This window comes from Panthera leo, chromosome E1 (genome assembly GCF_018350215.1).
Source record: "Panthera leo isolate Ple1 chromosome E1, P.leo_Ple1_pat1.1, whole genome shotgun sequence".
Lineage (NCBI taxonomy): Eukaryota > Metazoa > Chordata > Mammalia > Carnivora > Felidae > Panthera > Panthera leo.
Window position 1 is genome coordinate 13,436,978 of NC_056692.1, and position 23,773 is coordinate 13,460,750.

At 39.1% G+C, this 23,773-nt stretch overlaps 1 protein-coding gene across 2 annotated transcripts; it reads right to left on the reverse strand.

The window, feature by feature from the left end:
- Window positions 1-18,539, reverse strand: ASPA (aspartoacylase). Of its 2 annotated transcripts, none has more exons than XM_042915315.1 (6): window positions 18,179-18,539; window positions 14,326-14,521; window positions 12,541-12,634; window positions 9,323-9,424; window positions 5,205-5,314; window positions 1-1,536 (listed from the first exon to the last, which is right to left on the reverse strand). In XM_042915315.1, exons 1-6 carry the CDS (start codon window positions 18,412-18,414, stop codon window positions 1,339-1,341), a joined length of 936 nt encoding a protein of 311 aa, XP_042771249.1. In that variant the 5' UTR covers window positions 18,415-18,539; the 3' UTR covers window positions 1-1,338. The 2 variants fall into 2 exon arrangements, with proteins under 2 accessions (XP_042771249.1, XP_042771248.1); XM_042915314.1 differs by having other exon boundaries at window positions 9,323-9,430.
- Between the last annotated feature and the right edge of the window lie 5,234 nt (window positions 18,540-23,773).

Sequence of the window (23,773 nt, forward strand, 5' to 3'; positions counted from 1 at the left end):
TTCAGAAGGAAGAGAGTTTATTCCAATAAAAATCATTTTGGCAAAGTACGAAAATATTGGTGCAGAAAAATTTAGAAACAGTTTATTTGTGCTTTATAAAACACTGAATATGAAAATGAAATTAGTTTAATGGGGTTTACTCTGGAGAATGAGATATTTACATACATCTTTGTTTCAGATAACAGTATGATGGTTGGTACATACATTTGAAACCATAAACATGGGTTCCTTGGGGTCCAAATCACAGGATAAAAACACTCTTTACTTGGCTGCTGGGGCCTAAAAGAGGAGGCAGGGAGGCTCCTGCAGGGGCTGGAGGGAGAGAGGGAGGCAGCATTTCAGCCCAAAGACCTTTGAGGGGAAGAATCGTGGGTGTGGAGGCATTTTGGGCATTTAGATCACGGGCACTTTTTTGAAAGAATGCATCTGTGAACCAGAGACATGGTTTTGGGTCACATTAGTGTCCGCTGCTGTCTGCTATTTCTGTCTTTACCGCCCTTGCTGCCGGAGCCCAAAGACTTCCTCACGTGTTGGCTGGGAACAAGGGCAAGCGCGTTCTTTCAAAATGAGAAGCGACTGTTGGAAAGAATATGCCTCTTCCAGGTTTTCCCAAGTTGGGAAGGAACGTTAGCTTCCCAAGGGGAGTGTGAGATGTCTGGAGGAGGCTCCCCGCTCCCCGAGGTCAGTGCAGAACAAGGGGCCATGTCAGGGGCAGCTGTGCTGTGTGGGCGACTGTCTGCAGACAAAGGGCCATTTAGGTCCTTGATTTATTCCTAGTGTCACCTTTATAATCAGCCCTCATTTCCTGTTCACATTTCATCTTCAAAAGGGCAGTTACAAATCTCCTATGGATATCACAACTATTGCTAAAGTTACAGATGGGATGCTTAATATATTATCATTAATTCAGGTATGAAAAATTTAAAAATCACAAGTCTGCATCATGAGTTTCGAGTAGCATTTATACATTACTTGAAAACACATTTAATTCTAGGCTCAAGTTAATAACTTTTAAGGTATAGTATCCATTTCAGTTTTGAAATTTGAATTTAAAGGCTGTTTGTTAAGAATGTTAAACTCTCAAAGTATAATATATAAAAAGTTATACAGAAATAAGAAATGCACTTCTTTGAATAAGCTACGTGTCCACTATGATACTTTGAGAAGATACGCATTAATTTATTCATTCATTCAAAAACTTGCCTGAATGCCCACTGTGGTAAGGCACTGGACTAGGTACTAGGATATGAAGTCGAAGAAGCCACAGCCCTGCCCTTCAAGAGGTTACAACCTAGTGGAGTTTGTCAAGATACTGTGTCACAGGTGGGCTAGAAGTGATTAAGGTAACGAGGAGCGAATACTTCTTGCGTTGAGTGTTAGTTTGGTTGCCTTTGCAAAAGCTTCTTTCTTTTCATAATACGCGGCCTCGTTTACAAACACTGGGTACACAGTACTGCCTCCGCCCAATGGAATAATCTTTCCATCAAGAGTTAAAAACACAGGATCCCCGGGGTGCAGCGGTTTCCAGTCTTGATCCTCTCAGGAAACAATTAAAATACGTAAGTTACATTTAGACTTTTTCCCCACCTTAAAAGTTTTATGTCGGGCTCTCTAGACAACTAACAAATTATAGCAGTGTCTAACAAAAGAGATACTTGAGAGATGTGTTGGGAGGCCCATGAGTGATCTGGCCAAACTGAGACTGAACCATTAATTTGGGCGGCAGTTTTAAGAGTTCCCCATTTAGTTTTTATACCGCATACATGTGACTGGAGTTTGTTTCAATACCAAGTTTGCCTTGAATGTTGCCAAAGAGATTCAGAATATTAAAGGGCCAAATAAATGCATGTCTCCCTAAGTGTATGTTCTACCTGTTGCTAGCAGAAGTTAAATCTTGTTCAGCAAAGTTTAAGAAATAACAGTGTGCAAGACATTGTACTATAGGGATGTAAAAAATGAGTCCTTGTGCCTGCCCACCAAGGGACTCTATTCTGATGGGGCTTAGTGAGACAAAGTGGGGATGGGCTGGGGCCTGTCTTAGGATAAGGTGAATGTTCTCCATGATAACAACGGAGTTATCTGATCCAGACCATGAGCCCTCAAATACCAGTGCTGTCACATCACAAGAACCCTAAAGCAGCTCTTCCCACACTTTGATGTTTTCAGACTGTGTACAGATTTTGTTAAAATGCAGATTCTGATTCTAGAGGTCTTGGGTTCTGTGATTCTGCACTTCTAACATTTCTCAGCAGCACCTGGGAATTTATTATTAAAGCACAATTTCTTTCCCTGCTGCAGACGTGCCTTCATGTTAACAAGTCCCCAGAGATTCACATGCATAGTATTAAAGTTTGGGAAGCTCTGCATTACAGTAAGTTACTCAACCCTACCTGCACGCTATAATTGACTGGGCTATTTAAAAAATATAGATGAGTATGAGGCACCTGGGAGGTTCAGTTGTTTAAGCATCAGACTTTTGATTTCAGCTCAGGTCATCTCATGGTTTCATCTCACGGTTCATGGGTTCCAGCCCCGAGTCGGGCTCTGCGCTGACAACATAGAGCCTGCTTGAGATTCTCCCTTTCTCTCTCTCTGCCCCTCCCCTGCTTGTGCTCTTTCTCTGTCAAAATAAATAAATAAACTTTCTATATCTATATCTATAGATATCTAAATATATAACTATAGATATAACTATACCCAAACCTGAGCCACATGAAAATCACCTGGTAAACCTAACTGATTTCCTGTGTGCACCCTGAGGAACTAAATCAGAATCCCTGGGGAAGGGGCCTGGGAATCAAGATTTTTTAAAAGCTCCTCAGGTGATTCTCCTGTGGCCTGAGTTTGAGAAGCACCACTTTAGTGCTTTTGTAATAGGGTTCGGGCATTTGGGAGTACATCCTCTAGGTCATTCCAGTGAGCATCCATGACCAAGAACTGTCTCTCTTTGAATAAAACCTGGACTCACAAGCAGGTGTCTGTCTATGTCTCTCTCTCCAGGATCAACTATCCTCAGTGTTCGCTCCCTGATCTCCATGGACACTGGTCTTGCTATTCCTCAAACACTCCAAGTTTGTTCTAGCCTCAGGGCCTTTGGACTTGTTTTCCACGTGGATGACTTCTCATTGCCCAGGCTCCAGCTTCAATGCCATCATCTAAGAGATGGCTCTTTCAGACCATTCCATCTGATAGGAACCCTCTGTTAGCCTCTATTATTCTGTTCATTTCTTTTATAGTACTCATTACAATTTGAAATGATCTGGTTTATGTATTGTTTACTTATTCATGGTCCATTATCCCCTGATTACTATGGAAGCTCCGTGAGGGATCTTGTCTATCTTGAACCTCAGGGTCCAGGATAGGCTTAGTAGTCATTCAAATATATGTATTTTTTAAAAAAATATTTATTTATTTATTTTTGACAGAGACAGAGCATGAGGGGGGGAGGGGCAGAGAGTGAGGGAGACACAGAATCCGAAGCAGGCTCCAGGCTCTGAGCTGTCAGCACAGAGCCCTACGTGGGGCTCGAACCCACAAACAGTGAGATCACAACCTTAGCCCAAGTCAGACGCTTTACAGACTGAGCCACCCAGGTGCCTCTCAAATATATTTATTGCAATAATTAGTGAATCACTCACTCCTTGTAAATACTGAGCAACCAAATCAATACTGTCCTTCCTTTCAAGACCTACCACAAACCCTGTTTGTTACTGATCTCATTAACCTCACTTCTCTGCTTCACCAGGATGATGTTTGTACTCTTCAAGGATCCTTGAGGAATACAAATCTTAAAAAAAATCCTGTGTTGTAGCCAGTTATGACATCATCACCTTGGCCTCTGTTTCTTGTACTTGCTATTTTTGTTACCTGTAGTGCTTTCCTCTCTCCCTCAATCTTTATATTTCTTTCCTTTAAAACATTGCCTAAGGCTCCTTCTTCTGGTTTCCACCCAGATCCCACTAAGGCAGAAAGCAGGATTTGCTCCACTTGTCTACAGACAGCTTATTTTATTAAGTTGTAAGTCTGGATGACTATTACTAGGGTCATTAGATCGGAGTCTGAACTGCCTCAGTAGTTTTCCACTCTGATTACCCAGGCCAGTAAGATTAGATTATCTCAAAGTGGGATCCTGGCATTGTTATGTTTCAAAGTCTCTCTAGGCAATGTATGACCAGAGTTGAAAGCCCCAGACTAGATAATCTGCCAAGTCTTTTCCATCTGTCTGAGGGTGCATAGGGTTCTCACAATTGATATGGATATTTTAGCTTTTTGGAATATTTGCTTCTCCTTGCTTTTGCCTTTGCCTTTTCTAGATTTCAATCTCCTATGCTCTCCCAAGAGCCTTTTTTCCCCCTTAACTATGCCATTATTGATCAAACCAGAGAAGGAGCAGATACTGGGGTTCTGAGGAGAGTCAGGGAGTGGTGGTAGAAAACACCGCAGAGAAGGAGGTTCTGAGTGTTTTGCTCTAACTTATTCAGTGGTGATCACAGGGAGGTGGCAGCAATGTGGTCAACTGCAAAGAACATTAGTTCTGGATGTGCCATTGATAGCTGTAAGACTATGGGGAAGATCTAAATTTTATTTTCTTTAAACAACTTTTTTTTTTAGTGTAGTTGACACAATGTTACATTAATTTCAGGTGTGCAACATAGTGATTCGACAAGTTTATACCTTACCTGTGCTCACCACAAGTGTAGTTACAACGCTATTATAATACCATTGACTATATTCCCTATGCTGTGCCTTTTTACTCTGTGACTTAATCATTCCATAACTAGAAACCTGTGTGAGCCTGTTTTCTTATGATAAAATAGATACAATAATTCCTGTCCATTGCACTTGGGCAGGAATTTCACCTTCCCTGAGAGGCCTTGTCTGACCTCTTCCTCCCCACTTCATTATTCTTTTATGGCATCTGGTTATCTTGATTTCTAAACCACAGTTTAGAGTTTAGTACATCTATAAATCTCATGAGAGTATAGACCATATTCACTGATGTATCCCCAGAGCCAGCAGAGGATATACTCAATAATATTTATTGAACGAAGGTCTGAATACCTTACCTACACTGCTAATGTGGGTAAATGTAGGTAATGCAGGTAAACGAGCTAATGTATGTAAAATGGTTTATGAATTGTAAAGTTCTATTTGAAAGTGAGACATCATTAATTTGAATACTTTAAAGAAACAGCAAACGTTACCTGCAGGTCAGGGTGGATAATAGCGGCAATATCTCCATTTTCATTCCTAGGATAATCAACTTTCTCCATTATTTTATAGACTTCAATAGCACAGGGGGGGAATTCTTCTCCTATGGTGAAAACAACGTGTATGAATAGTGATTAAGAAGAATCTCTTGAAAAAAAGGAAGTTGAAACTTTAAGGGAAGAACAACACCCCAAAAAGGAAGACAGTTACAGGGAGAACATACCATTTTAAGTTAAGGATATTCTTAACCAACATTCAGCCAAAAGAGGTTCTCAAATTATTCCTATTGGTACACCATCCACAAGTACACTAATGGGGAGAGGCAGAAAGCAGAACTTGAAAAGCCACGATAGGCTGGGAGTCAGGACACCTGGGCTTCAGTCTAGCTGTGTAATCTTGAGCAAGATGCTTAACTTCTGGAGGCTCACTTTCTTTACTTGTCAAACGAAGGTTTTGACAATATCTCGGAGGGCCCTTCCAGCTCTGACATTCTATGACCGCACATCCTCAGGGGGACTTCCGGCAGGTTAGGTGACTTCAGCATGGTGCTCCTTCTCTTAACTAAGTATGTGAGACCTTAGGATGCAGGCAGCCTGACTTCCCAAGATGAGGCAACATTAACCCAATGCCCAGAAACGTGTAAAGGGAGTAGTTTACATGTACACAGGCAGCTCTGTGTAAACCGGATGAATTTTCATCCAAGAGAGGATCCTTAGTGTGCTATGGTTGCAACTCAAAGGAAACTCTTCCTTTGTCCTTAGAACAGAAAGTGCAGCCCGGGTTGGAATGTGGATAGCCTGTGATCACTTCTGTATCAGTTAGCTTTTGCTGCTTAACACACTACCCGAGAACTGAGTGGTGTGAAACAACCACCCCCAGTTTAGCTCATGATTCTGTGGAATGTTTGGGCAGTTCCCCCGGTGTAGGCTGGCTTTCTGATTTCTGACTGGCTTGCTCATGCATTTGTGGTGAGCTGGTAGGTCAGCTGGAGGCTGGATGATCTAAGATGGTCTTACTCTCATGTCTGGCATTTGCCAGGCTGGCAGCTGGAGCTGGGGTGTCTGAGTTCTCCGCCTCATAACCTCTCATTATTCAGCAGGCTAGGCTAGGCTGATCCACATACTGGCAGTACAGGGTTCCTAGGAGGAGCAGAGAGCAAGCTCCAGTGTGCAAGTCCTTTTTGAGTTTCTTCTGCGGCACAAAACAAGTAACGTGGCCAAGCCAGATTCAGGAGGTAGGGAAATAAACTCCATTTCTTGGCAGAAGGATCTAAAACACCACATTGTGAGAACACGGACACAGGGAAGGGAAGAATTTGTGGGCATTTTTACAATCTACTCCATCTTCCAAAGGGAAGATAGAAACTTATCAGGTGTCATCTCTTTAAAGCAGAAGGTCTATTAGAAGGACAGAAAAAAGTGGTAGAACGTAAAGAAGCATTCTAAGTTTGCTACTTAGAATCTCACAGTTGGAAGAAGCCTCAAATGCCTAACCTCATCAGTGCTTGAGAATTCTCCACGTCTTTCTGGCCAAGTGATCATCTTACTCCTGCTTGGATGGCCTCACAAAGTGTGGTCCATTCCACTGTCGGTCAGCTTTGTTAATCAGACATTTATGTCTCTAGGTGACTTCATCCCACTGATTCCATTCTGTCCTCAGAGTCACAGAAAACATGTCTAATTGCTGCTTTCCAGTATGACACGTCTAAAACTCTAATATAAAAAGTCTCCTTTTGCTGGCCTAAGAATTCTTCTTCTCTACTTACATATGTCACATTCGTGAGGTTATATGTGAAGATACTTTGTAAACTGAAGTTCTACGTGCATCTTAGGGATGGCTCTTATATTATGGTTTTTAAACTCTTCAGCCTCCTCAATTCTCTCCTTGGCTAACCTCTACTTCATACAGGTTCCTCCTGAAATACGGACTCAGAATTTATTCACATTCTCCAAGTGGTGTTTATTCAATGCAGAAAAGAGACCATCACTTCCCTTATTCTGGGATTTTTTTTTTTTTAAACATAAAAGCAAATTTTGAACCTGAAATGTAGTTAACCTAAAATATTTGCCTCACACAATTGTTAAAGGTTGTCAGGACTTTTTAGATCTACCTTCTAACCACAGATATTTTCCTGCAAGCTTCCTGCCACCTTTCATTTATATATAAGCATGTCACATATATCCTCATCCAACTTACTAGTAATAATTTTGAGTAGCACAAAGCCAAGGATGGAGCTCTTCTGCACATTTCTAGAGAGTTTTTCTCTAGGTGGTTATCTCTTTGTCAGCATTCTTTGGATAATGGTGTTCTTTCCATGTTAGTTAGAAATCCACCAAACTGGAAAGTCAAGATTAATAGTGGTTTAAAATTTTTGAATTGCGGGATCCTTTGCTTAAAGAAAACGTTACACGGAAGAGCAATAAAACAGAAGAACTGGTCTGGTAGGAGCAGAGGTAGGGGTGCCTGTCCTGGAGCTACAAGACAGCCATGAGATCCCCACCCCCGGGGATAGGAATCTATGGACTATGATTTGAAAAACATGTCTTTCCTCTCATGTCTGTGGTCTTGTACCTGGGTTCACTGTTCCTTAATGTAAGGTAGTCCCCACTTACTATCGGAAGGGTTTCTTATCAATTAGTGGTGACCTTCCCAATACCAGGTGCATGAGACAGTTATAGAACCGGTTCTCAGACATAGGTGGTAAAAAGCTGATCTTCAGTCTTTATGACTCTGGAGTCAAAGGATTCCCAAGCACAGAAGAAATTCCTGTGACTGCAGTAGGGTGCACAATCTGAGGTTAAGGAATTATACTCCCCCATGACACTGAACTATTCTCCAGCTTTGTCACTATAATGACTCATTCCTCAACGACAATTCCAATTAAGCCTGCTGGAGTAATTATTTATGTAGGATGTCCCTTTCTCTCTCTCTCTCTCTCTCTCTCTCTCTCAGGAATTCTTAAATTTTTACAAATTTTATTAACTCTTTAAATTTTAATTCCAGTATAGTTAACATAGAGTGTTATATTAGTTTCAGCTTTCTTTGATTTTATTTCAATTATACTTTAGTTTTAAATTTCAAGTACATTTATTTTTTAATAATCAATAGGCTTTATTTTTTTGCTGTTTTAGGTTTATCAAATAAATGAGCAGATAGTAGACTTCCATATATCATCCTGCCACCAGCCCCATTTAATTGTTTTTAATTACACAAATAATATGCAAATACATCGTTCACCTTGAAAACAATTAAAATAAAATTAACCTGTTTTTTCCTCATATATATGTATGTGTATTCTAGCAAGTGTTTATTATTATTATTCTGAAGCAAACTGGTATAGTGCTGTATGTTTTGGTTTGTAGCTTGCTTTCTGTAATTAACAATGTATTTTGAAGATCTTTTCACATTAATTTATTTAATTGTTTACCAATGGATCAATATTCAGGTCATTTCGATTGTCTTGCTGTTACAATGATGCTGATGACCGCCCTTGCATGTGACAACACAGCGGGTGTGCCTGTGCTTTTGCAGGTCTCTGAGGTATGGACTTGCTGGGTCACAGGATTTGTGCATTTTCAGGAGTGGATACTATAAAAATTATTCTCTAAAGTGTCCTTACTGGATTTATACCAGCAGGGAATGAGAGCACCCTCTTTTCCTACACTTACCATCAGTTAATGTTATCAGGTTTTAATATCTGCCCACTCTGGTGGGAGAAAATATTTTCTCACTTTAACTGGTGTTTCTCTGATTAGTAGTAATGTTGGACATCTTTTCATGCGCTTATTGGATATTTGTATTTCTTAGTGGTTCTTTGCTGTTTACGGTGTAGATTAGCAGAAAATGAGGATTTTATCTGGGGAGATTTGTTAGTAGCTGCTTTGCTTAAATGTGTCTACTCTGGTCATTGAGGAATGGCTGAAGTGAATAACATTTTTAAAAACATCTAATATCATGAGCATGGCAAATTTGACAATTGCTATATCAGCGTTTAGCGGTTAGGTCACTATGTGTGTTCATTTCATCTCACTTTTCTGATTTACACACACACACACACACACACACACACACACACACACTAACAAGGAAATAATTCCTGCCTCCTACTTACCTTCATTGAAATTATGTATAAAATCAAGAGCATGTTTGATCATTTTTCTCATTTGATCCAAAATATCGGCTCTCAGAACTCCTTGAGGCTGGGGACCAACTTCTACACCTCGGTACAGAAGGGGTATATATAATATTTATATAAATATTACAATATATTAGACAACTGAGCACGTTCATATATTAAGACCTAGAATATCATCATTAAAATGATTAAAAAGGTAGACCATGTAGCATCATGGAAAATATTTGAGACAATGTTAGGCAAAACATAAAAGCAGAAGATTTACATGTACACATTATAAGCATAGTGAATAAAAACTGAGAGAAAACATGAAAAAATATCAAAGAATTGTATTAGAGTAGTAAGATCTTGGGGTCATTTTTTGCTTAAATATCCTTCAATATTGCCATATTATCAACATTGTCAACATTTAGTCTTGACAGGAGGAAATGCATCTATTTGAGTCACAGAGATTTGGTGCCATGGATGGTTAACATGACCATCTAGGTGACCCTAGAGCAACATTCTTGCCCTTAACATAACAACTAATTCTAATGTGATAGTGCAATAGTTTTAGTTTTCCCTAGGATTAATTTGTATTCATTTATTCTCACCCCAATACAATCCATCCTCACACCTACAAAACAGTCTCTCTAAACCAAATATCTAGTTACCTCCCTCCTGTTCCAGTCTCCCATACAGTTATCCCCCATTTATCAAAAATAATATCATTCATTCTTTTCTAACCAATTCATATCCATTCATATACATTCTTTTTCACCCATTCTATTTTTACCCAGTTCTCTTATTTCTTGATTCACAAAATCTTTCTGTATTTGGCATTTATTTTTTATTTGTTGTGCTTAGCTTTTTTGCATATACGTCTGGACACACATTTAAGTATGTGGTATAAATGTGGTTAATGTATGCATTTTGTGTATAAATGATTTGTACACATGTGTTAAAACATGTTCAAGGATATGTCTATATGTGTGTTGTAGAAGACATTATTGGTTGCCCATCCAAAAGCCATTCCACTTCTTCCTTACTGATAGAGTCCTGATTTTGGTTCGATATCCAGTCTTCCAGGCAAGTGAACTTTTCTCCAGCCCAGGTGTAAATATGGAATGGTTTAAGTCGTTTATAGTACTCCCATTATCCTAGTGATTGATTTAAGAATGGATATGTGATCCAGTTCTGAACAAGTGGTTATAACAGAGGTCTGCAGGGAGTTCCTAAGACTTTTCTTTCACCCATTAGATATTGTATTATTGGCATATGATGCTTAAAACTACAGTGGACATCTTGTGGCCATGGGGGCTGCTAAAAAACTCCACTAAAGATGGTATACTAAAAAGATAAGAAGAACCTGGCCCCTCACGATGTGCTGAGCTGTAATGTAAAATAATAAATTTGTTTTATTGTTTAAGCCATTTGAGCTTTGTGCGGCCAAAAAGATTGTACATATTCTTGTTTGGAGAGGAGATGGAAGGTGTGGAGAGCAGCTGTGATTGGTAGAAGAGGGTGTCTGAGTCAGAAGAGTCAGTTACTGAAGGATTTTTTCCTTCCTGATTGTGAGTGGAAGATAACAGGGTGGCCATATTTTCTAAACCAACAATTACCCTTGACACAAGATCCTGTGTCAGAGAAGAATGTTTAAAGTTTTAAGAAATAGCCACAGCATAGTCCCAAGTGGAGCTGAAGAAGTAGTGGTCATAAACTTAAATCTTCTGAGTCTCAAATGAGGCCATGGTTGATCTGGGAAAGTTAACTTAGGAGAAGATTCTGTCTAGAGTATTCTGTGTGTGTGTGCACGTGTGTAGGTGTGTGTGTATGTGTGTGCATGCACACACATGAGAGAGAGAGACAGAGAAACAGAGACAGAAAATGAAGAAGATTCTGTGAATGATCATAAGGCTGGCTGCAGAAAACAGCTTCTTTCCACAATAAAGTTTACTTAGAACGATCCTGCCACATTTCAGCTGCCTTGGTAATAGAATACAAAGGTGGTCCTTTTGGAGGCTAGTAGAAGCTAGAGCAAATTTCTATGAGACAATAGAGATATATTGTAAAACGTTGGGTTGGAGATAGTTTCTGTCTGAGCTTAAGTATTTTCCCCCCAGTGAGTGGATGGTATAAAAATATTCCAAATTAATGAAGTTGGCAGGATAACATACAGTATTTCTAATTGTTTATGATGATCTTAGTACTCTATCATATTGAAATATTTGAAAGGCTTGGCCCTAAAAAGGGGCAAATATATTGGTAGATATTTGTTCTAGTTAAGAGCAGCATTTCCCCACAAATATCATAGACCAAGAATGCTTTTTCAAAGTGTGGAAATCTTCAGCTTTATTTGGTGTCCCAGAAAAACAGGATCTCTATCATTCATTGTTAAGCATTTGGTTTATTTCGAATAATTACCTATACTTAGATATTTACCTTTGCCCCAACAGATCCCCGATTATGCACCAAAATTACCAACAATTAAATAACCAAGATAACTTTAAATTTGCTGATACTGTTTGACAACTTGTTTTGAAATTAAATTACTCTTGGTTAAAACCATCTTAGATCTCACAAAAAAGGATTTTAAGTTGTGCAAACAATTATGCTAGCAGGTCATTCAGGAAAGAGAGTGGAATATAGAAAAAAAGAGACTGAGTGTGCAAGCCTCCATATTGGAACTTGCCAGAGGGTAAAGATGCATTCACAGCTCAGTAACTGACACAGAAACGAGTGAGTGGATAGATAGCAAACAGCTCTTGGGAGACATGAGTACAAAACAGGTGCTAAGAGGAAAGTTGGGAAAAGATTTTTTATGGGTCTCTGGTGTTTCTGCATGTCTTGCCAGTAAGACACTGACTGCCTTGGTTCCAGATTATTTTTCAAGAATGTTTTTACAGTGAACAGTCTTGGAAGATAGAGATGATCTCTTTCTAGGCACAAGGGCAGGCATGTTTACTGCATATTATAAAAGATTAGAGTTCCCTCAGTTCACTGTTTCTCTCCTGGAATGCAGAAACTGCTCAATGAAACTGAGGACATTTGATATAGTTAGAGCCTGCCTGGAGTTAGTTAGTTTGCTTTTACTTGACAATTATAAGCCATAATGATAAGCAAGGTAGCTATAAATATTCTCCAGAAAATAATTGTCTCAGAGTTTCATCCAGGACATATTTTGTGCAGTTGTGACAATGGGAAATATGACTTACCAACAGGATACTTGGCTATAGAACGAGTGGTCGCATATTTGAGGGAAGGATGCTCAATAAGATAAACATAGCAGGGTAATGGAGCCAAAGAAGTCTGAAAAGAATTTAAAACATCTTTCTTATTATGTAAAGACCATATGCTTTGTTCTCTTTGCCACTAGAGAGTCAATAATGTCTTCAATATGCTTTACTCCATCAATTAAGTAATAGAATACAAAGGTAAGACAGCTTTATGAAACACTCTAAAATTCAGTGTTATTATTATAGCTTTGAAAACACATCAATGAATTACATATAAAATTGAATTATACATAGCTTTCTGGGCAAAAAGTACATTAAACAATTCTCCAGAACCATGATAAAAAATGTATGAAATAAATTTTGCTTCTCAATGGATTTGGCTATTTTTGTTTTCACCACTGGTGACACTTCCTATTTAGATTAGTATAGGTCTAATAAAGAATTCCGTTTCTACCCTTATGGTCCAGGTCCGTACAGATGTTAGGTAACCCCCCCCCCACCTCGACTTATCTGAATGAGAATTCAAGATAAGGCCTCTGGATTTTGATAACATTGTCAGCCATGCTGCTTCTATGCCCGGTAACCAGAGCATTCAACTCTCCCTTCAATGAGCAAAAAGAATCATTGCATTATGATCTCCCACCAGAACTGCTAGCCAGTTATTGTCAAAAACTCAAGGGAAACAGAAGTTAACAATTAATCTTTACTGTCTGCTAGGTATAAGGCTCAATGCTGTATCTCATTTAAGGCTTTTAACACTCCTATGGGTAAGTGTTATTATGCCAATTGTATACAAGGAGAGCAAGGTTTGGGGTGTGGAGTATCTTGTCCAAGGTTAGTGAATGAGAAAGCGAGGATATAAGCCCAGGTTCTCCTGGATACACAGGTCAAACTCCTTCCACTTAAGCATATTGGCCCTCTGGACAGAAGAGTAGCTATTATACAGAAATAAACACATAGTTCATTATTTGTGTTTTTTGCTTTGTTGTTACTTTCTAGCAATTTTCCTCTAGCTGTCAGCCCTGGATTGCTGAATTTTTCATCTTGTAAATTTCTGAGCCTTAAAATGATTAGCTATACAAGTACTGAAAGAACAGACATGTGTTGGGGTATCTGAGTCAAATGGAGACAAGGGCAGAACTAAAAAGAGCCAGCCTTTTTATCACTGGTCTTTGGTCATATTAAATGACTATTTCTCAAGCTTCCTAAAACTATCATTGAGCTATGTCAACTACACCATTTTAAGTGTGGGTATTGATTTTACCAAACAGCTTATGGTTTAGTGGCTGTCTGGATAAGTGAGTTATAATTTTATAAACACGAGAATCCGCAACTGTTTGATTATTTTGTTCACTGTGTTTATTATTTTACTCATTTCCTCAACTTTTCTCCTGCCGTCAACACCACCTCTATTCTGGTGCGCTCCTCCCACTCCCTCATCTCTCTTGGACCCCCTCTTCCAACCCTTTTCTGGTGGCTCTACATCTACAATTGACTTAAAAGTACAGGTACCATGCTAACTTATAAATTAATAACACTGGGGCACCTGGGTGGCTCAGGTGGTTGAGCATCTGACTACGGCTGAGGTCATGATCTCACGGTTCATAAGTTTGAGCCCCACATGGGGCTCGCTGCTATCAGCTTGTCAGCACAGAGCCCACTTCAGATCCTCTGTCCCCTTCTTTCTGTCCCTCCCTGCTTGAGCTCTCCCCCAAATAAGTAAATATTAAAAAAAAGAATTTTAATTAATAACATTGACATTACCTTAATATAATGACACATCTGAATTAAAAAGTCATTCCTGGAATCTTCAAGAATAAGAGTGCACCCCATGTTAGAAGTAGTGTTGTGAAGGTCAAAAATAATGTCATAGGAATATTCATTGTCTTTTGGACCAAATAAATGATTGATTTCTTGAGCCCTTCTCACTTCATATGGCAAATCCTTTGACATTTTTTTGCTGTTATTAGCAGAAAGAAAAAGATTTAACAACATCTGTGGCTAAGATAACATTAAACATACAATAAGAACACAGTGTATAAGGAAACAGTTGCCAAACCTTTAATATGAAAAATCTGTAAGTCAAGTGGAAACTTATTTCAAAATTTCATAAATAAAGACTTCCTTCTTTTTTCTCCATTTGATTTTATGTAATGGTGCATCGGCATGCTCACAAACAGTAGTTCATTCATGTGGCTGATCCCAGGGAGGACATTTCAAACAGAATTCACCATTTGACTTCAGTGTTTAACAAAATGTATTCATTAATTTAATCAATAGTTTGGTTTTTTTTTTTTTTTTTAAATAGTTATGTGCACTGGGCTATTTATTGGGGCTAGACTATCAAACACACACACAAATTTTTTTTTGTCCTCTAGCTAATTCTAGTCCACAAAAATAGTAAACTTAGATGATCATGTTACCTAATTAGGGATTCTAATTGAGGTCCCAGGAACCATTATGGTCCAGGGTAAGCTTTACAAAGTCTGTAAACTCCACAAAAATGCAAAATTTTGCAGGCATATGCATACATATTTTTTTTCTGGGATGAGGTTTTTATTGAATTCTCAAATCAGTCTCTACCTCTCCTCACTCTTTAGGATATTTTTTTCCCCCTTACTGTATATGTTGACAATTTAAATTTATTTTTCCTCATTAAACAATGGTTTAACTCAACCACTTCTCTATACTTCCATCTATTTCTGTTCCCTGACTATTTTTGCTAGTGTCTTCAAGGGACCTACAGTTGGAACCTGGGTAATTCCTGCCTAAAATGCAATCAAGAAGGTGGAGCAGCCATTTTTTGACCATAAAGCAAAAAGAATGAGGACAAAAGCTGCATACTAAGGAAGGTGCAGTGGGAAGACAGAGGAGACCTGTGGCGCTTATGTTATTATTGAACCACTACAACCAGCCCTCGACCGCCAAGCTCCAGATTGATTTGTGAAAAAGAAACCTTTACTTAAGCCACTGTTTTCAGGTTTTGATTATATGCAACCATAGTTCCTAATGGATAGGTATGCATTTTAAAAGTTAATTCATGGGGGCCCCTGGGTGGTTCAGTTGGTTAAGCATCAGACCCTTGATTTTGGCCCAGGTTACGATCTCACAGTTCATGAGATGGAGCCCCGCATAGGGCTCAGTGCTAACAGCCGGGAGCCGGCTTGGGATTCTCTCTCTTCCTCTCTCTCTGCCCCTCCCCTGCTTGCATGCTCTGTCTCTCTCTCAAAATAAATATTTAAACGTTAATTCATGAAACAACTCAGTGAGGTTCCTCTACACCCAAGTGATTTGCTTCTAATTCTCCCCCATGTCGGTAATGGCATCACTAACCACCCAGTTGCTCAGAGCCAAGGCTTGAAGTCTTGAAAGATAATGGACACTTTGAGTTCTCATGCCCGTGGCCCAGGTCTCATAGGAAGAGTCTCAAGGGATGAAGCAGAAGGAATGGGCAGGGGCAAGATCCTAAAAGGCACTTTAATCACACTAAGTTACTTAAATCTATGCCAGATAGATTTTTGAAGAATTTTCAGCTGGGGAAGGGCATAATAAGATTTGTCTGTCAGGATGATCCCTATGGCTGCTATTAAACTGAGTCAATGGCAGGAAGGATTGGAGTAAGGCTAGATGAAGAAAGATTCTTTAGGAGGCTACTCAGTCCACAGATGAAATGAAATAAGGTAGCGAAAATGGAGAGGAGTATTGGATTGCAAAATATTCAATGCTTGAATAAACGGGAAGATTTAGTAACTTGGTAGACATGGGGCTTGAGGAACAGGGAAGATTCTAAGTTGATTTCCATAGAAGATTTGATGGGTAATGGTGACATTACTGAGATGGGGAATATAGGAAAAGGAGCAAATTTGGGAGAGGGAAGTCAGGAGAAGGTAATTAAATTTTATAAGTGTGATAACTACCCTGAGAGAGAACTGCCTAGCTTCTGAATAGTGTTAAAGTATAAGAAGCAGAAAGCGAATTTAATTTTAAAGACTGCTCTCACGGACAATGCATACTACTGATGGTCATAATAGGAAAACCCACCCCAGTCCATTTCAGAGTTATTTAAGAAGTTAACATGCCGACTAAAAGCATTATTCTTCAACAAATTCTTATAAGAGTTAGTTAAAAGCTATTTTAGGTGAATAGATAAATCTTTAAAAAGATTTTTTTAACGTTTTATTTATTTTTGGAGAGGGGGAGAGAGAGAGAGAGAGAGAGAGATTGAGAGAATGAGCGGGGGAGGGGCAGAGAGAGAAGGAGACACAGAATCCGAAGCAGGCTCCAGGCTCTGAGCTGTCAGCACAGAGCCCGACATGGGGCTCCAACCCACGAACTGCGAGATCATGACCTGAGCCCAAGTCAGAAGCTTAACCAACTGAGCCATCCAGGCACCCCTAGGTGAATAGATAAAATCTTAATTATATCACCATAACCTCAGTCATGAAGATAAAGCATTCCTGAAATTAAAATGTATGCTAGTAAAAATATGCTTTGATACACAAAATGTGACTCATGTATAATTCTCCCTAAAACATCTACTTCATAAAGTGAGGCATATTTGTACTAAAGGTAGTAACTGTATTTGATCTGTTGTGAGATTAAATTTAAGTAACTCTGTAAACTCAAGTTAGCCTTCATTAGAACAGGAGTACACAGGGCAGTGGCTGCTGTGTGAGTTGCTCCTTTGCACATGTTCCATCTCAGTTAGTTGTTTTCCAACTCGTTGTGGATAGAAACCATTTTGTTCATAGTACTCCCACAGTACCTGGCACAGTGCCCCGTGAAGAGTAGGTGTTTAATAATATTTTTAGGTAAATAAAAGAAAGTGGTGAAAAATAAATACTAAGAGGCCTATATATCTATACTAGGAGCTATAAGGATGTAAACAAAGGCAAAAACAATTAGCATTATTTATATTATGTATTATATTGTAATACCTAGAGTGTTACTATTGCATACACTGCATGCAATGTATTATGAACCAGCTGCAATTTAAATTCAGAATATGCAAGTGAAGTGCTTTTATCTCTCAGGGATCCACCACTGAAGCCAGTACATCTACTCCTCATTTCACAAGGTGGTGTGATGGTTTTTGATGATGGGTATTTATTCACTTTTTCATATTCAACAAATATTAATTGAAATATTACAATTTTTTTGACTAGAACTTTATTACTGCCATGAATATAGTTGTATAAAAACATAGTAGCAAACCACCTAGGAAGCTAACAAATATGTATGCAAGCATACAGGCCAAAACTAATATAATACAAAAGACTATTAAATCTGTTTTTTTAAAGATATGATTTAAAAATAAAAACCATTGTTATTGTCTTAGTCTGTACAGAATGCATTTAAAAAGAAAATCAGTTAAGAACAGTCTGATACTTTTAAAAGTTTATAAAAGAGCATGTGGAGGCCCAGTTTAGGTAATTGAGTACTTCATAGCGGAGTATGATTAAAAGTGAAAGTGATCTGTTTCACAACAGCGACTATACGTATGGATACGTATATCATGTGCTACATATACGTGTTCTCTCTCTCTCTCTCTCACACACACACACACACACACACACACACACACGCACACATGCTACAACACAAAATGTAGTCTTACCCAAGATTTTCAGGGTCAAAAACTCGATTCAGGTCACAGTCAATATATCTGGTACACTTCTTCACTGCTCTTGGGTTGGTAATAAATGGTTTTACCTCCAGCCCTGTTCTCTGAATCTCAGTGCCATTCTCCAGCCAGCGCTTAACTAGAAATACTCCTGTTAACTCATTGCCATGAGTTCCTCCAAAGATAGCAACCTTTTTTATAGGATCTTCAGTAACATGACAAGAAGTCATTTTTGTCAAGTAGTTTTACCTGATTTCTGCAATTCAGAAAAGAAGAAATCAAATAGAACTTAATTTCTCAAGAAAAGTTTAGAGATTTAAATCTAAATGGTACTTTAACCAAAGTGCAAAGTGCAGAGTTCTCTTGAGCGGAGTATAATTTAATATTCTGTTACAAGTTCTGAGCCCTGTTTATTATAGGGACACTCCCTTCCTTTAGCCCTGCCCTTTACCATATTTGGATTAAAATATGCAGAGATGAACTAGATACAGCTGTTTAACTTCTTACTCCCTCACATGGTCAGTAGATCTAAATGCAATAATAAATTAGCCTCTCATACTAATACAAAAATTCTGGTTTCCTTTCACCTATAGCCAATGTCACCTAATGGTGCTTCCATGACTATCTGTAATAGTAAAAATAGTTTATACCTTTCTAATCCTCAAAAATATGAAAAAAAATTAAAAATCTATAAAAAATAAAGAAGGGGCTCATAATATGCATGCTATGATTTGCTATTTATGTTTCCACTCACATTTCAAAACATTTCTTCTCTGAAATGAGTTCAGAGCCTTTTCATTATCTGAGCACATTTGAATCTCACCTCCATAAACAGCCAAAGGCGGAGAGATCCTGAGAGATCTCCTGTGGAGCCAGCACCATTTCTTTCAGTATGCTTATTCATAGTCAGAGACACAAGAACCAAATAAATGATCACTAGGACGTAAAAAGCTACTTTGAAATATGTCTTAATTTCCTTCTCATGAAGTTTTTGGTAATTCTCTGTCAATTTCTTTAGGAATCTTTCCCACGTTTTGCCTTACTATTAAAGGAAAAGCAACTGTGAATAATTTTCAAGTCTTCATAATGCCTGAAAATGTCTTGGGGCATGCTATATATACTAACCGAATTATGAGTTTATTATAATACACAGTCTAATTTACTAGAAGCCCAGACTCTTCACTGGAATGTGTTACTCAAGCAGGGGGTCTTATTAGGGGAAACTATTCAGAATACTAAGATGATTACATCCCTTTGGAGAAATGACTCTGAACCAAATCAGATTTGATTTCATGCTTGATCATCCAGAAAGACAAATATGTTCAAGTTCTGGAAATACCATGTACTAGTAGCGCCAGATTGTTTGATAGGGATACAAGAGTAATTCCTCACAACCTCAGAGAAGTTTAATTTGTAATTAAATTTCCCACATTACCTCAGTTTATTCATATATTTACATTATAAGACAGGGTGGGTTAGGCACTGACATGGCCATTGTAGTGCTAAAGGAAAAGTCCCTCAGCTACCAGGAGAAAACTGGGCCAGGGACCCAGGTTTTCTGATTCTAAGCCCAGTGTTTTTAACAGAACAGGGTGCTTCCTGTTATTTTTGGACTTCCCCAAAGTTCTAATTTTGCTCTTTTGGAATTCGCATAAACAGTTACTACAGCGTGCTCAGGAAACAAAAAGCATACAAACAAAACAGATGCTAGAGTGTAAGATGTGAATGTTTCATAATGTTTAATAAACCAATCCCTATGTTCTTCCTTAGGAGATTATAATGCAGAGATAGAGAAAGCAAAATAATAAAATCCAAATTTACACGTTAAAATTACTGTTCTAACCTAAGAAAAAGCCCATGTAGCATTTGATTTTTCTATCCACATCAATGTACACTGAACACTAATGTAGAGATGCTCAAAACAAAAGCAAATGTAAACAAATTATGGTTGTATTTTTTACTTTGGTCTTAAAAACTGTAACTATGGTGAATTATTAACACTTGATTAGGTTTTGTTTCTTTTCTGATTTGTGGTTAGTTCTGTCCTTTGCCCAGTCTCTCTGGAAATGCTGCTTTGGTTATTTACTCGTAGCTGGCACAAATGACTTGCATTTCGAGGCTTGTTTTATGGAATTTTAACAGATCAGCACTTTGAAGCACATTTAACATTCAGAAATAAAGTTTCCCTTACATGTCAAAATGAATAACTTTTTTTGCAAGCTAGTGAATTGCAGTAATTCTGTCCTATACTTACCTTGTTTATTGTGTACAGAGTTTGTCTTCTGCGGAAAGCTTTATTAGAAAAAAAAGAGAGCATTTCCTTAGAACTAGAGCAACAGAGGCTTTTCATACTCTTATACCAAGTTAACTTCCGAAAGATTTTTAACTCCCTGTTTCCCAAAGCACACTAAATTTTTGAGCCCTACAAAAACTACAAATTTTCACTAGTCTAATTCTTTTTTGAGAGTTCAGAGAACTGATGGTGTATAAAGTAGAACCGTTTCTAGTTATCACTATTGATGAAGTTTTGGGGTGACAGGGTGGGGGTGGGGCAGAGCTGACGGCCAAGAAAGAATTCTTGAAGACGCCTTTGGTGCAAAAACGTGATTTTATTAAAGCACGGGGACAGGACCTGTGGGGGGAAAGAGTTAGTTGCACTTGGGGTAGTGACAGGTAACTCATTATATACCTTCAGGTTGGGAGGGGGTCAGGGTTAGAGTAATTCTCTAAGGAATTTTGGAAGCAAAGTTTCCAGGACCTTGAGGGGCTAGCTGTTGCTAGGGAAATGCCATTTATTACCATTTAGTAAAACCTCAGTCATGAGACCCTTCAGATTCTATCAGGGGGCCATAAGCTTGGAGTATGATTGCCAGCATATCTTGGGGGAGTTGAGAGAAAGAAGTTTCCAAAGGAATTTTTATATGCTAAAGTAGACTTACAGGATCCTCAAGGTTGGGATAATGTTAAGCCAAGATTCCCTTTTGCCCCCAGCAAAGTGTCATCATTCAGGCAGCTGAGATCCTAGAGGGAGGTTACTCTGCCGGTTTCAAGGACTTGCCAATGGACTGTAGGCAGTAAGGGAATTCAATTTTTCATTTGTCTTAGTTTCCCACATCACCATGGCAAGCACTTAAACCCCTTTCCTTTGTTCTTGGGTAGCCAGAAGTGAACAAGGAATATCACACATATTCCACCTGGGGGGTGGAGGGGCGGGCGGTGGGGATTGCTGTCAGCTTGTCCCATGCTCCCTCATCACTGTCTCATTATCATGTTGAATATTTAATGTTTTGAAGTATTTAAAAGAATAAACCTAATAATTTCCAGCACTATAAATGTTTTGTAGGGATAGCGGTGCCTGATTATTAGTAAAATAATGTAGTATAAAACAAAGGGAGAATAAATTTTTCATAGTCTTGGATGTCCAATAAATCCACGCAAGAAATTTTGTGGCAGATGCATTTAAGATGTTGTTTCCAAAATAGTATGGCTGAGGGATAAGGAAGATCTTCTCTCAATATTACATATAAGGTATCTCATACATAATGTGGTTGTCCAGCAGTCATGTATTCAAACTACTCTATTTAAATTTTTTCCTTCCCCCATGGACCTCTTGCTGTCACCCATCCGGACCAACTTTCCAGATGGTAATAAATAAATGTCACCAAAAACAAGATAGGGATAAAATAGGTAAGTTTATACACAACTAGTAAAGATTCCACATTGCTCATTCTGCAGTTCTGGCAGATTTAGCACAGCATGTTGTCCATAGTGGGCTTAAAATATTTTCTTTAAATGAGAAATCCATTTGGGGGGCACATGGGTGGGTGTTATATATGTGTGTATGTGTGTGTGTATGTATGTATGCATGCATGTATATGTTAGGTCAAAATCTGCTTCCCTAAAGCTTTTATTCATTTTCTAATAGTCTCCTCTTTGAGGGGGGCACCTGGGTGGCTCAGTTGATTGAGCATCTGATTCTTGATTTCAGCTCAGGTCATGATTCCAGGGTAGTGGGATGGAGCCCCACATCCGGCTCCACACTGAGCCGGAGCCTGCTTAGGATTCTCTCTCCCTCTGCCCCTCTCCACTTCTTGGCACTCTCTCTCTTACTCTAATAGTAATAGTAATAATAATAATAATAATAATAATAAAATAAAAAATAAAAGTCTTCCCTTTGGAACCATGACAACTAACAAGTCTTTTCAGACATCTTATGCTGTGAAGTCTTCTCTTTTCCAAATTAAATGAAGACACAATTACTTCAAACTTATTCCTGAGTTTGGCATTCATACTCATTCTCCTTCTTTTGACCTAATCTTATAAGAAACTAGAGATTACCCTGGAACAATGCAGGGGTTAGGAGCGCTGACCCCCAAGCAGCTGAAAATCCCTTCTAACTTTTTACTCCCTAAAACTTAAATTACTAATAGACTGCTGTTAACTAGAAGCCTTACCGCTAGTCAATTAACACATAATTTACATATGTATTAAATATCGTATCCTTACAATAAAGTAACCTCCAGAAAAGAAAATGTTACTAAGAAAATCATAGAGAAAATACATGTACAGTACAGCACTCTAAAAAACCAGCTATAAGTGGACCTGTACAGTTGAAAACTGTACCGTTCAAGGGTCAACCGTACTAATAGGTTTCATGGTCTCATAGTCCTAGGCCTGTACTAACAACCTTCCCTCCATCTGTAGACCCTCCGCACATTTCTGTTCACCTCTCCCAGGCTTCAAATGGCCAGAAGATATAGTAACAACATAGCATGGCCTTTGACTTCAGACAGAGCTAGAATTACTATTCCTGGTCTATAGTAAGGACTCAGTAGATGGTAGCTACTGTTATTAATTACGGGCTAACATTTACCGAGCATTTACTGTGCCCCAGGGCTGTTCATTTTTCTCTTTTAATAGTTTTAGGGGAACTGAGTAAATAGTTATACCTGCTTTACTGAGAAGAGAAGTGTAGGTGTAGAGGGGGTAAATAACTTGCCCAAGATCAGAGGTGTCTGGCCAGCGCCAGAGTCCCGGGTCATTGCGGCATTCCATTTCCTCTCCCGGGCCTTGAACGCCCTTTCCCTCCACTGAGCTCTCGCACAGTGCAGCCCCTGCTCTTAGAGTTGCAGGGCCCTCCTCTTAACCGGGGCCTCAGCTCTCCAGCCAGCCAGCCGCCAGATGACTAATTCCCAGCCCACACGAAGCAAAGTCAAACAAACCTTATGACCTGCTTTTCAGGCCCGAGGCCTTGTTATTCTCTTCTAGGTGAACCTCCAATGTCTTAAAAACGTTTTAGGTTTTAGAACCTAAAAAAATGTGTGCGCTGGGGAAAGGGTAAAGAGGAGTGTTGGGCCACCAGTCGTGGGTACGTCTCAGCGGTGAATAGAACGGCTCGTCCCTAGAGCCATCCGGCGCCTCGTACCTCACAGTTGTGAACAGGGAGGACAGGCACGCGAACATCTTTTTCTCACCGTCCACTGAAAGCATTATGCCACAGCACCCGAGCCCCAGAGGCAGGTGGCTCCTGCGCCTGCGCAGTGGGCGGTGCGGGTGCAGGTGCGCTTGCGCAAAGCTCGACTTCTCGCG